General features: G+C 37.1%; 3 protein-coding genes across 4 annotated transcripts; 2 read left to right on the top strand and 1 right to left on the bottom strand.

Annotated features, from left to right (window-relative positions):
• Window positions 1-4: 4 nt before the first annotated feature.
• On the top strand, window positions 5-3,423 carry LOC144195028 (coiled-coil domain-containing protein 157-like). Its single transcript, XM_077714360.1, has 7 exons — window positions 5-325; window positions 414-561; window positions 912-1,491; window positions 1,578-1,655; window positions 2,224-2,393; window positions 2,461-2,637; window positions 3,197-3,423. Exons 1-7 carry the CDS (start codon window positions 87-89, stop codon window positions 3,410-3,412), a joined length of 1,608 nt encoding a protein of 535 aa, XP_077570486.1. The 5' UTR covers window positions 5-86; the 3' UTR covers window positions 3,413-3,423.
• An 18-nt stretch (window positions 3,424-3,441) lies between these two features.
• On the top strand, window positions 3,442-6,333 carry LOC144195030 (uncharacterized). Its single transcript, XM_077714362.1, has 3 exons — window positions 3,442-3,578; window positions 4,325-4,416; window positions 4,481-6,333. Exons 1-3 carry the CDS (start codon window positions 3,465-3,467, stop codon window positions 4,704-4,706), a joined length of 432 nt encoding a protein of 143 aa, XP_077570488.1. The 5' UTR covers window positions 3,442-3,464; the 3' UTR covers window positions 4,707-6,333.
• slc7a4 (solute carrier family 7 member 4) lies at window positions 4,037-12,643 on the bottom strand. Of its 2 annotated transcripts, XM_077714359.1 has the most exons (6): window positions 12,401-12,643; window positions 10,040-11,106; window positions 8,570-9,276; window positions 8,378-8,486; window positions 7,362-7,576; window positions 4,037-4,495 (listed from the first exon to the last, which is right to left on the bottom strand). In XM_077714359.1, exons 2-5 carry the CDS (start codon window positions 11,022-11,024, stop codon window positions 7,365-7,367), a joined length of 2,013 nt encoding a protein of 670 aa, XP_077570485.1. In that variant the 5' UTR covers window positions 11,025-11,106; window positions 12,401-12,643; the 3' UTR covers window positions 4,037-4,495; window positions 7,362-7,364. The 2 variants fall into 2 exon arrangements, with proteins under 2 accessions (XP_077570485.1, XP_077570483.1); XM_077714357.1 differs by lacking the exon at window positions 4,037-4,495 and having other exon boundaries at window positions 5,644-7,576; window positions 12,401-12,641.
• Between the last annotated feature and the right edge of the window lie 280 nt (window positions 12,644-12,923).

The following is a 12,923-nucleotide window of genomic DNA, read 5'->3' as shown; positions in this document are numbered from 1 at the left end:
GCCAAGGGGACGAAACGTCAACAAAGAATTCCTTGTCATGTCAACATTTCTGCTCTCCTTATAAAAAAAAATACCATATTACCAAAATGCAGTTTCTTGGTCGCCAGGATTGTATCGAAAGTCTTCACAGGGATCTCACCGACCTTCAAGGTGTCACTGTTGATGTTTTTTCGACAACTGGACCGATGCAGATTTTTTCTTGGAAATTCCCGGATAAACTTTCTGGCAATCTGGATTTAGATTTAAAGCAATACAGCTTCATGCATGGAGATGAGGAATTCAACCAGCATGCACACATTGTTCTACTGGAGTTAGTGATAGACAGGTAAATAAACAATCATTACAGTGCATGGACATTTTCTTTTGAAATATCATATGCTTAACATAACACAATCTTACTCCTATAATTTAAGGCTACTTCTCCTTCTACAAGCATCCAATGTTTATTTTGAACAACACAGTCCCATCAGGAATCAACCAGCTGATCAAAAAGAATACACATCAATTGGACTTGTTGTTAAAAAATACTGGAGTCATTTACTTCAATTTTCCAACATGAAGGTTTGAAATACTTCCAAAAATTCATAAAAGTACCATATTCTTCGGACTATAAGTTGCACCTGAGTATAAGTCGCACCGATCAAACAAAAGGAAAAAAAATACTATAATAATATTATAACATTATTATATTACTATAATATTTATGTTCATTATTCAATCAGAAATAGCAACAGTTTATGAAAGAAAAAAAACATAACAGGCTAATACATAAATTAGTCAAACTTGAGTATTCGTCGAGTCGAATTATGAAAAAAAAAGTGCGACTTATAGTCCGGAAAATACTCAAAAAGTAATCAGAAATTCCCTGTGTACTGCAATAACTATATCTATTTCTTTGTCTCTTATGTCAGATATGCAATGAACCCAACATACAAGCAGAAATCTCCAGCTGTAATAAGAACGTAGGAGAAGACACACCCCCCTTCAGTGGCAGTCCCTATCCGCCATTTTATCCTGATATTGATACATTTAACATAAGCTGTCAAACTGAGGAATCCCTATTGACTCCCTGCAGTACATGTCAGGAATCGCAGTCTTTTATGAGAAAGTCAGGGAATATTTTGGTAGAACTTCTTCACGGTGAGGGTTTACCCTCTTCTTTGCACTCAGTTTTAGTCGCCGAGCAAGATGGCGTTGAACCAACGACGCCTATTGACGTTTCCTTGTGGGCTAGCGAGCATTTGCAAGATTTGCAGCGACTGACAAAACACGTACAAGATGTGCGAGGTACAGTCGAGCAAGTTACGATGAAACTCGAGGCTTCGGAACGGCGTGGAGATAAATTAGAAATTGATATTGAAAGTGTAAGGAAAGAAGTAGAAAAGCAGAAATCCATAATTGTCGAGTTGGAAAAGGCTTTACAAAAAGCTCAGGCAAGTATGAAGGAAACGGAACAAAAGCTTTCCAATGAGTATCGACTACTCAAAACAGGTGAGGTGATGATGAAAATGTGTTCTGGTAAACAGGTTCAAGGGAACTATTTTTAAATATTGTTATTATTGTTTTTTTTAAAACAGAATATGGGTCCCTAAAGAAGAATTACTCTGATTTGTCAGAAGAAGGAGCAATACAACAAAAAAGACTGCAAGATCTTGGTAAGACAAAGTTTTAAACAGTCATTTTCTGAACTGTAGGGTTCGTAGGGGGTGATGGAGCCTATCCCAGCTCACTACTGACACCCTAAATTGGTGGCCAGCCAATGGCATTGCACAAAGCCGCTTTAACGTCAACTTGAATTCACCTGGGCCGATCATTTTAGATATAATATTTAGATTTTTTAAATTTTATAAATGGATTAAAAGAACTGGATTAAAAACCCTGAATATTCAGTTTTTTATAGATCTAAAACAATGTTGATTTGAGGTTTTTTTTAAATATATTTTTAGATTTTACAAAATTATTTTTGAACTAAAAACTGAAAAAAATATTAAAAACTGACAATTATTGATTTAAAAGAGGAAAAATCAGGAAATTTGACATACATCTATAGTCTTAATTTTAATTTGATCCTAAAACAGAAAATCAGCACTCATGATTTACTTTCCCGGGCCGCACAAAATGATGCGGCGGGCCAGATTTGGCCCCTGGGCCGCCACTTTGACGTGAAAACTCCAATTTTAAAAGAAATATAACCATGCTATGTCACTCTGTTTTGCTTTTTAGAGAACCAAAGAAATACTTTGCAGAAAAAACTGGATACACAACACATACAGGAAGAAGCCTATTCCAAATTACAGGAGCGAATGCAGCAATTTGCAAGTCAACTTGGCGAGGCTGATTTACTTTTGGAAAGAGAAAAAGCCAAATGCAACAGCGCCCGTCGCCACCTAGAGGTCAGACAACATTCTCGGGCCACATGACTTTTCCAGATTTTAATTATTTTCTCTTCCGTACGAACAGTCAATGGATAGCAAGCAAAATTCCTTGCGACAACGATTGGAAGCTCTGGACGAAGAATGCGAACAGCTACAAAAAAGACTGGAAGAGAGTGAAGAAAGAGAACTTAAACTGACCAATCAGGTGCAAAGGATGTCCAAGGAAAATGAGGAACTGCAAACACAGCTCTCTTCACAACAGGTATTTCAAACCCGGACTACCGTATTTTCACGACTATAAGGCGCACCCTCAATGAATGACATTTTTTTTCCATATATAAGGCGCACTGTATTAAAAGGCGCACTGTCTATTTTGGAGAAAATGTAAGACTTTTAAGTGCGCCTTATAGTGGTGAAAATACGGTAATTGCTATTGACTTCCAGGTATGAAGCACTCACTACTTTACAGTCACCTCTAGAGCCAGCCATTGTTGATGTTTTGGATTTTTTTGTATAAAATCTTGCAGTGGGGGAGGAGCTATATGATGGAAGATTTTGTAAACTAAGATGGCATCTGCATATTTAACAGTATTTAGTATTCAGTTCAGGCGTTTGTGTTTTTTTAATATCCGACAGTGGTGGTTTTTCGGTTTTGTTTTTCAGTCTTTTTCCATATATTAAGCGCACTGTATTATAAGGCGCACTGTCTATTTTGGAGAAAATTTAAGACTTTTAAGTGCCCCTTATAGTCGTGAAAATACGGTACATGTACAAATCAAACCTCCAAATAACACTTCGATCTGCTATTTTTCTCCCAAAAGGACATCTGTTCGCACCTTGAGAGCGAAAAACAGACCCTCCAAACGCAAATAGATGACTTCCAAAGCAACATGGCGGAGCTCCAACAAAGTTTGGAGACTTTCAAGGAGACGGAGAGGTTGTTGGTGGCATTCCCGGAACTTAGTCCTCTAGCTCATGCTCGACCAAAAAGTAAGCCTATCTCCACTATTTCTTTGGTCATTATTGCATTTGCATAAGTGATATTGATTATTATACTCATCATAAGGTACAGGTAATGTACTTTTGGATATGGAGAAACAGTTGCAGGCGAATTTGATTCGCATCCGAGTGCTGAAGAGGGAGAATGCTACACTTAATGGCAGTCTGGCTAAGTTAAGGGAGTCGCAACTGGATCATCTTAAGGTAAGGCTAAATGGGAAGGTACCAATTTCTGGTGGGTAGCAAAAAATGACAGACTGTAAGGGTTAGTTGGGGTTTTGGTTGTTTTGTTTGCTTTTCGCCTGTTGTATCCATCCTGATAATCAACTCTTGTCATTCTATTTAAAACCTGTGTGTGTTTTTTAGTCTCGGTACTGTTGTGTCTTGGATAACACGCTTATTTATATATTTATTCATGTATTTATTTATTAACTTACTTATTACCTATCTATTTATGTCTAAAATGTCTTTTTCTGTGTCTGTATTCTCACCCTCTTGCTACCGTGACAACAAAATTTCCCGAATACGGGATGAATAAAGTTATCCAATTCAATCCAATCCAATAAAAAAAAAAAAAAAACTTGTTATGGGAAATTAAGGCCCTTGGAACATGACATAGCAAATTAGCATGATGCAAAAACAACAGACGACCTAACCGAGGCTAACAAACACACAGGGTTTAAATAGATAGACAAGAGTTGATTACAAAGTACACACACCTGATCACATGAGGGAAGGGAAACTCTGAAAAATAGACATAATAGGTAAAAAGCATACAAAATAACCAAAACCCCAACTAATCCTCACACAGACAACCTGGTTTTACTTAGTTTTGGATCAGGATTGATTGTCAAGAACCCTTTCACAACAATTAAATGAACAGATGGTATTAAAAACGTTAATTACTCAATCACAAAATGGTAATAAAGTCAGTTTGTTTCATTGGACAGGAAAAATCACCTCTGAAAACATGTCGATTATACTCAGCCGGTTCATCGCTGGATCAAGTTCACTCCATGATCCAGATTCAAAGAAGCTCAACGTGAGTTATTTTCAATCCAGTTCCACTCCTAAATGATCCATTTGCGTCAATCCTTTCATTTCAGAACCAGACAGGCACCCTGGTCGGGATACAGCAATAGAAGTAACAGAGTTATCACATTAGATGGCGGTTGGACGACAACAAGTATGGAAGATTCGGTTCAAGTGACCCCCTTGATGCCCGAGAATATCTCTCTTCAAAATCTTCATCTCAATCTCAAACCCACCATTCCTAAAAGTCAGAAAACGTCACATCGGAGTGTAAAACCCAGAAAGAGAATGAATCATTGACATGGGAAACACAGTTTTTGACAAAAAATATTCAAATCACATCAAGCGAAAAATCTTCAAAACTGGATTGACGCAATTTCACAAAGAATGAGTTTCCATGACAACAGTAGCACTTCAAACTATCTTTTATAAAGATAAACCAGGACCACATTTACATAACCATACAACCATTTTAGATATAATATTTAGATTGGTTTTATAAATGGATTAAAAGAAGTGGACTAAAAACCCTGAATATTCATTTTTTTTATAGATTTAAAACAATGTTTATTTTAGGTTTTTTTTTCTTAGTAAGGGAAAATCTCTTACCAGGGAAACCAATTTTTTTTCTTTAATTACGTTCCATATTAAAATGGAAAACAATTTTTTAAATATAATTTTAGTTTCTTCAAAATGATTTTTGAACTAAAAAAATTGCAATTATTGATTTAAAAGGGGGAAAATGAGAAAATATAATATCCATCTATATCTATCATTTTAATTTGATCCTAAAACAGAAAATCGGCACTCATAATTTATTTTCCCGGACCACACAAAATGATACGGCGGGCCAGATTTGGCCCCCGGGCCGCCACTTTGATACCTATGCTTTAAATGAACCTTTTTTTAATAACTATTTTTAATTGTAGAAACCACATTAATATGTTGGAAAGTCTGATTCCTACACAAATAGACAAGTGACATATTTTTCCGCTGACTCGTGACCTTTAAAGTAATCCCTGATTGGCACATTTGTAGATTTTGGTCATCAGGCGTGTAATTTTAAAGTCTTAAGCTTTTTCACATGGTTTGTTATTAACTCGTCGTCACTTAAAAGTCTTTAAAAAGTCATCTGGTGGACATTAGACAAAATGACAATGAAGTCACATGGAAAAATAAATCAAACTATCCGATTTAAATCTATTTAGCTTTTCTTAAGAATGACGTTTTCCGTCAATGCTGCTTCATAACATTTATTTTAAGTGAAATGTCACATCATTTTTATACAGATATAACTTAGAATTTGAGAAAAAACATCAATGAAGGAAGGAAATATAGGAAACTAATACATGTTTACATCCTGGTGCAAAACGTCCTTCAAAATCAACCAAAAAACTTTTTTTTAAAAATAAATAGTGCATTTTTTTTAGAGAAATGTTACATTTACATTCTGTTCCAATTTTTTGTTGTTACATTTTGGAACATTGGTTACTTTATTTAACCATTTGATAAAACTATTTGATTTATGTATTTAAGGCCCAACGGTTTCATGAAAAAAATGATACAAATAGTGGAAAATTGTTGGTATTAAATGTGGGAATGTAAAGTAGATTTGGATGTCTGTTTATATTTGTTGTTGAGGTCAAACTGTGGACTGGGGTCAACTCAAAATCTGGGATTAAGGAGGCCTCACATACGTTTAAAGAGAACCTGTCGGGATGAATTAAAGATTAGCAGTTTGTAAATGTGTGCTTGCTACATAAAGAGTTTCAAAAATTGAACACATGACCGCTATCTATCTATAATTATATTATGAGAGCATTAGAGTCACGAGCAAGGGTTTTAAGTTAAAATGATTTTTTTGTTTTAGATACGTAGGCAAAGGCAAAAGAATTTTGGAAATAAAAACAAAAATAGGCAAAAAATTTTTTGAAGGCGATTAGAATGTCAAAGAAAAACTGGTGAAAGAATTTGCAAATAAAAACAAAAAGGGGGGAATTGAAGGTGGTTGAGATGTCAAAGAAAAATTGCTGAAAAAAATGTGTGAACAAAAATAGACAAAAAAGGACATTTTGGTTGATTAAAATGTCAAAGAAAACTGCTGCAAAAACAAAAATAGCCCAAAAAAGAGAAATTGAAGGTGATTGAAATGTCAAAGAAAAACTGTAAAAAAAAAAATTGCAAAAACAAAAATAGCCCAAAAAGAAATTGGTGATTAAAATGTCCCGCAAAAAATTCTGGAAGAATTTGCAAATGGCAAAAACAGTAAAATAAAAAAGAAATTAAAGTTGATTAAAATGTCAAACAAAAACTGCTGAAAGAAATTTCAAATAAAAACAGCAAAAAATAAAAAATAAATTAAAAGGTGATAAAATGTTCTAACAAAAACTGCTGAAAGAATTAGCAAATAAAAACAAAAACGGCAAAAAATAAAAAAGAAATTGAAAGGTGATAAAATTTTCTAACAAAAACCGCTGAAAGAATTTGCAAAAAAACCCAAAAACAGCAACAAAAAAAGAATTGAAGGCGATTAAGTGTCAATCAAAAACTGCTGAGGTTTGAACGATCATAAAGCTTTTGGAAAACGACAACAATCTGCATATTTGTCAGATTAAAGAAAATGACAAATAACTGCCGTTTGTGCTCAGTTTAGTGTCTTAATATTTTTTTTGGTTTGCTATAAACATTAACGGTCCATTAAAAAAGGGTTGTCAAAAAACCTTGCCCTACCAAATTGACCGAAAAAGCACCGTATACAGTGTATTTCTACTAGATTTGATATATCGTACGTTTTGACCAGATGCGTTTTGGTGAGGAGAGAAAAAAATATGCTTCACAAGACAAGAGGACGCAAAAAATCTTAACGTTTTTTTGTGCTTACAAATTGCAGAGCGACGAGTACAGGAAGCAAAAGTGTCAAAACCAGTGAGAAAGAATCGTCTAGTTTTTGCTCACGCATCATCTTTTTGCAGCAAAACCTTCGGTTTCCGCGGCGGGGTTACTAGCGTGTTGCGTCGTGGCGTCCTCTTGCTCGGGTTGGACCGATTCCACGGTTTCCACCAAGCTTCCGCTAGGCAGTACAACATAGCGGGCGGCCATGTCTTTGGCTTGCAGTTCTCGCATGCCTTCTTTGCTGTGCCAAATTCCGTAGCCAAAATAGACCACCAGACCTGAAACGCATTAGAATTTGCATTAAAAAATGGTTCTCTTAGACCAAAAGTAGCGAAAAAGTTGGACAAAATCAGGCAAAAATGTTAAACTGTATAAGTTAAAGAGCAATAACTTATGATAGAAGCAGCTTAACATAATGCAACTGTCAATTTAAAAAAAAATGTCATTTATAATTTGGTTAAAATGTGCCCTGATGAATTGGAGTATGTTTTAAGAGAGATTAAGAATAAGATACACATGAAATGTGGCAAAAGGGCCATGGGGTATAGAAAAGGGAGCCGGGTGAGGCTCGAGAGCCACGTGTTGGTCACCCTGTGTTAGTGTAAGGAAGCTAGTTAAAAGTGTCAGCTTGGTTACTATAAAAAAACTGATTAAATGAAAAAAAAAAGAAAAAATGTAAATCTATAAATCTTTACTGAATGAATTATTGATAAATTGAGATGATAGGATGGTTGATAATGTGAGAATAATTACATAATTGTGTTCATTGTTTTTATGATACGTAAAAGGATTGAGAGAAAAAAAATGGCCACGATAATGACTTAATTTTCAAAATTGTGACCAAAAAGGAGCTTCTGAACTAACATTTTTTGGTGGAATACAGTAAAATCTGACAATAGAGTCAGAATTATGGCCACTTTTTGTACTGACTTATTAATGAGGTCTTCAATATTATTTTAGAATACCTCCCATGTAAAGTAGCGACAAAAACATTCTTACAAATCCAGATATGAGGTTTTCAATAAAAAAAATTGATCTAAAATAGCGCAAAAGCAAACCATAAAATCCTCCATACTTACCAATAGCAATCCAGATGGTAAACCTTATCCAAGTCAAATAACTAAGCTTCAGCATCAGGAATACATTAAACAGAATACTGACACCTGGAACCAATGGAACAAGAGGCACCTAACAACAACAAAAACAACAAAAAACAATTAATTTTTTCTTCTTTGTCAAATTATAAACCCCCACTGAACCCCAACTCTCACCTGGAATGTTTTGGTGTTAGTCTGCGGCTCGTGAGCCCAAATAACAACCAAACAAACGACATAAGCCAGACTAAAAACCACCAATAGGCTTCCATAGCTCCAATATGGAAGCTGTAGGTGCGCCAGGCCAAAAACCAGCACGCCACAAAATGAAACAGCGCTGACTATCAGACCCAGAACGCCAATGGCGACCACTTCTCCGGGTTTGCAGTCCCCCATGAGGCGTCCCAAATACGGTTCCCAGAAGACCTTGAGCTGACCCGGTCCACGTCGTTCTCCATTTTTCTGCCTCTCCACCAATTGGATCTTATCAGAGAAAGACTCGTACTGCTTCAACTCCTCGCCGTCCTCCGATATGTTCTGGCGTTCCGATGGCGCCGCCGAGGGTTCGCCGTTGGGATTCGGGGACGTGGAAGACGTCCCCTTGGTGGTTTTTCTCTCGGGTTGGAAGCGGAGGACGATAACGCTAGCCGCTACGAAAGTGTAGGCTAGGAGAGTTCCGATGGATAAGAATTGGACGAGGGCTTCCAGGTCGAAGACGAGGGACATGGTGGCCATGAGGAAACCGAAAACCAAGATGGCGTTGACGGGGACTTTGGTGGTGGGATTGACACGGGCGAAGATGGCGAAGAATAAGCCGTCTTCTGCCATGGCGTATACGATTCGGGGGAGGGAGAACAGGTTGCAGAGGAGGACGGTGTTCATGGCTAGAAGGGGGAATTGGTAAAGGTTAATAAGGTATTGTAGAAATATAATAAAATTAAAATAAGATGTTGTAGAATTTAACCATGATATTGTGAGTTGTTTTTATGTTTGTTGTTAGTTCACCAAAAATGAATACCATTATTGATGAAAAACTAGTGGGCTGGACCATTTTAGATATAATATTTAGATTTTTTTTAATAAATGGATTAAATGAACTGGATTAAAGGGCCTGAATATTCAGTTTTTGATAGATCTAATACAAAGTTTATTTTGGCTTTTTTTAAATATATTTTTAGATTTTACAAAATGATTTTTTAACAAAAAAACTGAGAAAAAATTGATAAAAAATTACAATTATTGATTTAAAAGGGGGAAAATCAGGAAATATAATATACATCTATAGTCTTCATTTTAATTTGATCCTAAAACAAAAAGTCGCCATTTCCTTAATGATGATGCGGAAGCCACTTTTATTTGTTTTTCGTGTTTTACAGCCCCTCTATTTTTTTTTAAAATGACATTTTAATATTTCTTAATACATTCCTTTTTACTTGACTTTGTACTTATGACTTTAATGATGAGTGATGAGTATCTTCATACTTTAGTCCTTTTTTTCTCTTTATGTTTCATATGTACTGTTAACGGATGCACTTTTTTAAATGTATCATATCTTCTGCTGACCCATCTGTCAATTTTTTTAAGTCAATGTGACCCCCGGGACCGAAAAAGTTTGCCCACCCCTTGAGCAAATCACATTCCACTCACCACAGATGGAACCAACAGCCACAATGACTCCAGCCCAACTGTAACCCCGACGGAAAAAAGCATCCGACAATGCCGAGTTGGGATCCAGCGTACGCCAGGGAACCATCAACGTAAGCACCGTGGAAACCAGGATATAGGCGGCCGCTGCCAACGCCAAAGATATCGCTGTTGCCACGGGTACAGCCTTCTGCGGATTCTTAGCTTCCTCACTAGACGATGCGATCACATCGAACCCCACAAAAGCGTAGAAGCACGTAGCCGAGCCCGCCAAGATCCCAGACCACCCAAATGGTGCGAATCCACCTTCCTTCTGGCTCCAATTCACCGGTTCTGCCAGCATGAATCCAAAAATGAGGATAAAAACAATCACACACATGCTAATGGTGGAAAAAATATGATTGAGGTAGGACGAAACTTGAACCCCGAAAGAAATGAAAAGCGAGGCGACCACCAGGATCCCCGCCGCCAATAAATCTGGGTAATGAGCCAAAAACGGGACATCCCATCTCATAACGTGAGTTTCCGTAAAGTTCTGAATGGCGTGGTTAAAAATGGAGTCCAAATAACCGCTCCAGGCTCGTGCTACGGCGGCGCCGCCAATCATGTTCTCCAAAATGACATTCCAGCCAATCAGGAAGGCCCATACTTCGCCCACGGAGACGTAGGTGAACATATACGCCGATCCCGTCTTCGGGATTCGGGCGCCGAATTCGGCGTAGCAAAACGCTGCTAGCAAAGAGGCAAAACCGGCAAAAATGAAGGATACGATGACGGCGGGGCCCACGATGTCTTTGGCCAAGGTGCCCGTTAGGACGTAGAGGCCGGAGCCCACCATGCCGCCAACGCCAAGGAGGGTCAGGTCCAAAGTGGAGAGGCAGCGTTTCAGTGAGGTGGCCATCATGTCGTCTTCAAGGGTCTTCAGACGGTTGAGTTTTTGACAAAGGCGCACGGCCGGCGTGCAGCCTTGCTGGCAGGTTGTCGACATTGTTAGAGTTGTGAAGGCCAATCGGAGGGGAAGAAGCAATTGGGTGGGGGCTAGACTTGATTCATTGTCAATGAAAGATCACCTAGAAGACAGAGTGACGATAATCAAAAGCATGTTTGTAAATAGAACGTTTTGTTGTAAGTTGAAACAGTTTTGGTAGGTTTTACATGTTTGTAAGTAGAATTATTTTGTTGTAAATTGAAACAGTTTTGGTAGGTTTTTCGCACCGCAATGACTTCTGGCTAACTTGGCTAGCTTCAAACATTTGATTTTACGTGGGCCGGACCCTTTTAGATATAATATTTAGTTTTTTTTTTTCATAAATGGATTAAAAGAACTGGATTAAGAGCACTGAATATTCAGATTTTTATAGATCTAAAACAATGTTTATTTTAGATATTTTTTTTTAGATTTTACAAAATGATTTTTGAACTAAAAACAGGAAAAAATGATTAAAAAATGACAATTATTGATTCAAAAGGGGAAAATCAGGAAATTTAATATACATCTATACTCTTCATTTTAATTTGATCCTAAAACAGAAAGTCGGCACTCATGATTTACTTTCCCGGGTCCCACAAAATAATGCAGCGGGCCAGATTTGGCCCCCAGGCCGCGACTTTGACACACACTTTTCCATAATGCAATTGTACACAATATATATTAAAAGACAATTACAGTGTGTACTTTTTTTATTATATCCCACAGAACAAATATTTACTTCTTTCTTTAAATCCGGGCTTTTTTGAAGCTTTAGGCAGCCATTTAGTCGACACACCCACGTTTTAAAGTTAAAACGCAGGTCATTCGAGGAAGACACGCCTTGCAAACAATTTCAATTGAATATTCATATGAATAATATATGTAAATATGAGGCGTTTGAGTGCAAGGAAACCAAATGAATAAATAGGCCACATCAAATAGTAACTAAAACAAAGATTGATGATCAATTTCTATAGAAAATGGCTTTTCTAAGATGCATTTAGTCGTGGTTAGCCCGATTCGGTACGCATCCGGCTAGTGCGGAGAGGTGCAGCGTTCGAATCCTGCTTTTAATGCACGAGCGACAATATAATTACGTAACGCATCGTTTCAGAACCCAAACAGGATATTTAGCATCACTACGACCGCTGACCCGCACGTATCCATCCCCGTCTGATCGTACAGAGGAGGAAAAAAACGCAGTTTAAAAGCAGAATTAATAATTAATAACAAGATGGAGACGGATTCAAATACAACTGCTCGGTTGGAAAAGACCTGTCCAGCAATCGTCTAAGCTTGATAACAATGCCTTTATACACAATAAAATGTTGTGAATGATTTAAGATATATATTTAGATTATATAATTGAAAAAAAAATGTATAAATGTATTTACCTCTGCCGATTTTTTCCATTAGTGCTCGTCCGTAGAGGTGCTGTGGAAAGGTTGGACGCCAAAATGAGGCGTTCAAGTGATGGAGGAAATAAGAGAGCGGAGGGTTAAAAGGCATCATGAAGCGTGCCTTAAAGGGCCAGGCACCCCTAACCAAAGCTGGCCGTGTCGCGTTACCATCTCAACGGGCGTTATTGCTCGAACTAGCGTAAACATGACTGAGTTTGTTTTTCCGGAAGAACTAAATAAATAAAAACAACTTTGGAGCAGAGAGGCGTTTTTTTTTTGGGCATTTTGAAAGCCTGCAATAATAGTCAGAACATAGCACTATAGAGTGTTCTTAAACAGACCCTAAATAATAATTAAAAAATATATATATATATTATTCCTGAACTCATTTGGTTAATATAAATAAAAATAAATTTGGCTTTAAATGTTTTCAGGTGCGCTTACTGCACAGCTGTTCTGTGCTGCAGTGATGATCCTAACAAAGAGCACAAATGCTTCCCTTTTTATTCATTTTTTG

This window comes from Stigmatopora nigra, chromosome 4, assembly GCF_051989575.1.
Source record: "Stigmatopora nigra isolate UIUO_SnigA chromosome 4, RoL_Snig_1.1, whole genome shotgun sequence".
In the NCBI taxonomy this organism is placed as follows: domain Eukaryota; kingdom Metazoa; phylum Chordata; class Actinopteri; order Syngnathiformes; family Syngnathidae; genus Stigmatopora; species Stigmatopora nigra.
Note: the sequence above shows the minus strand (reverse complement) of the source record. Positions and strands in the feature narration are given on the sequence as shown.

Excerpts from the sequence above, each read along its gene's own strand:
- LOC144195028 (XM_077714360.1), top strand. The coding sequence starts at position 87 with ATGCAGTTTCTTGGTCGCCAGGATTGTATCGAAAGTCTTCACAGGGAT. Across the intron at positions 326-413 it reads CTGGAGTTAGTGATAGACAG|GCTACTTCTCCTTCTACAAG; the intron begins GTAAATAAACAA and ends CTATAATTTAAG. Across the intron at positions 2,638-3,196 it reads CACAGCTCTCTTCACAACAG|GACATCTGTTCGCACCTTGA; the intron begins GTATTTCAAACC and ends TTCTCCCAAAAG.
- slc7a4 (XM_077714359.1), bottom strand. The coding sequence starts at position 11,024 with ATGTCGACAACCTGCCAGCAAGGCTGCACGCCGGCCGTGCGCCTTTGT. Across the intron at positions 9,277-10,039 it reads GGCTGTTGGTTCCATCTGTG|CCATGAACACCGTCCTCCTC; the intron begins GTGAGTGGAATG and ends TCCCCCTTCTAG. Across the intron at positions 8,487-8,569 it reads CTAACACCAAAACATTCCAG|GTGCCTCTTGTTCCATTGGT; the intron begins GTGAGAGTTGGG and ends TGTTGTTGTTAG.
- LOC144195030 (XM_077714362.1), top strand. The coding sequence starts at position 3,465 with ATGGAGAAACAGTTGCAGGCGAATTTGATTCGCATCCGAGTGCTGAAG. Across the intron at positions 3,579-4,324 it reads CGCAACTGGATCATCTTAAG|GAAAAATCACCTCTGAAAAC; the intron begins GTAAGGCTAAAT and ends TTCATTGGACAG. Across the intron at positions 4,417-4,480 it reads CAGATTCAAAGAAGCTCAAC|AACCAGACAGGCACCCTGGT; the intron begins GTGAGTTATTTT and ends CTTTCATTTCAG.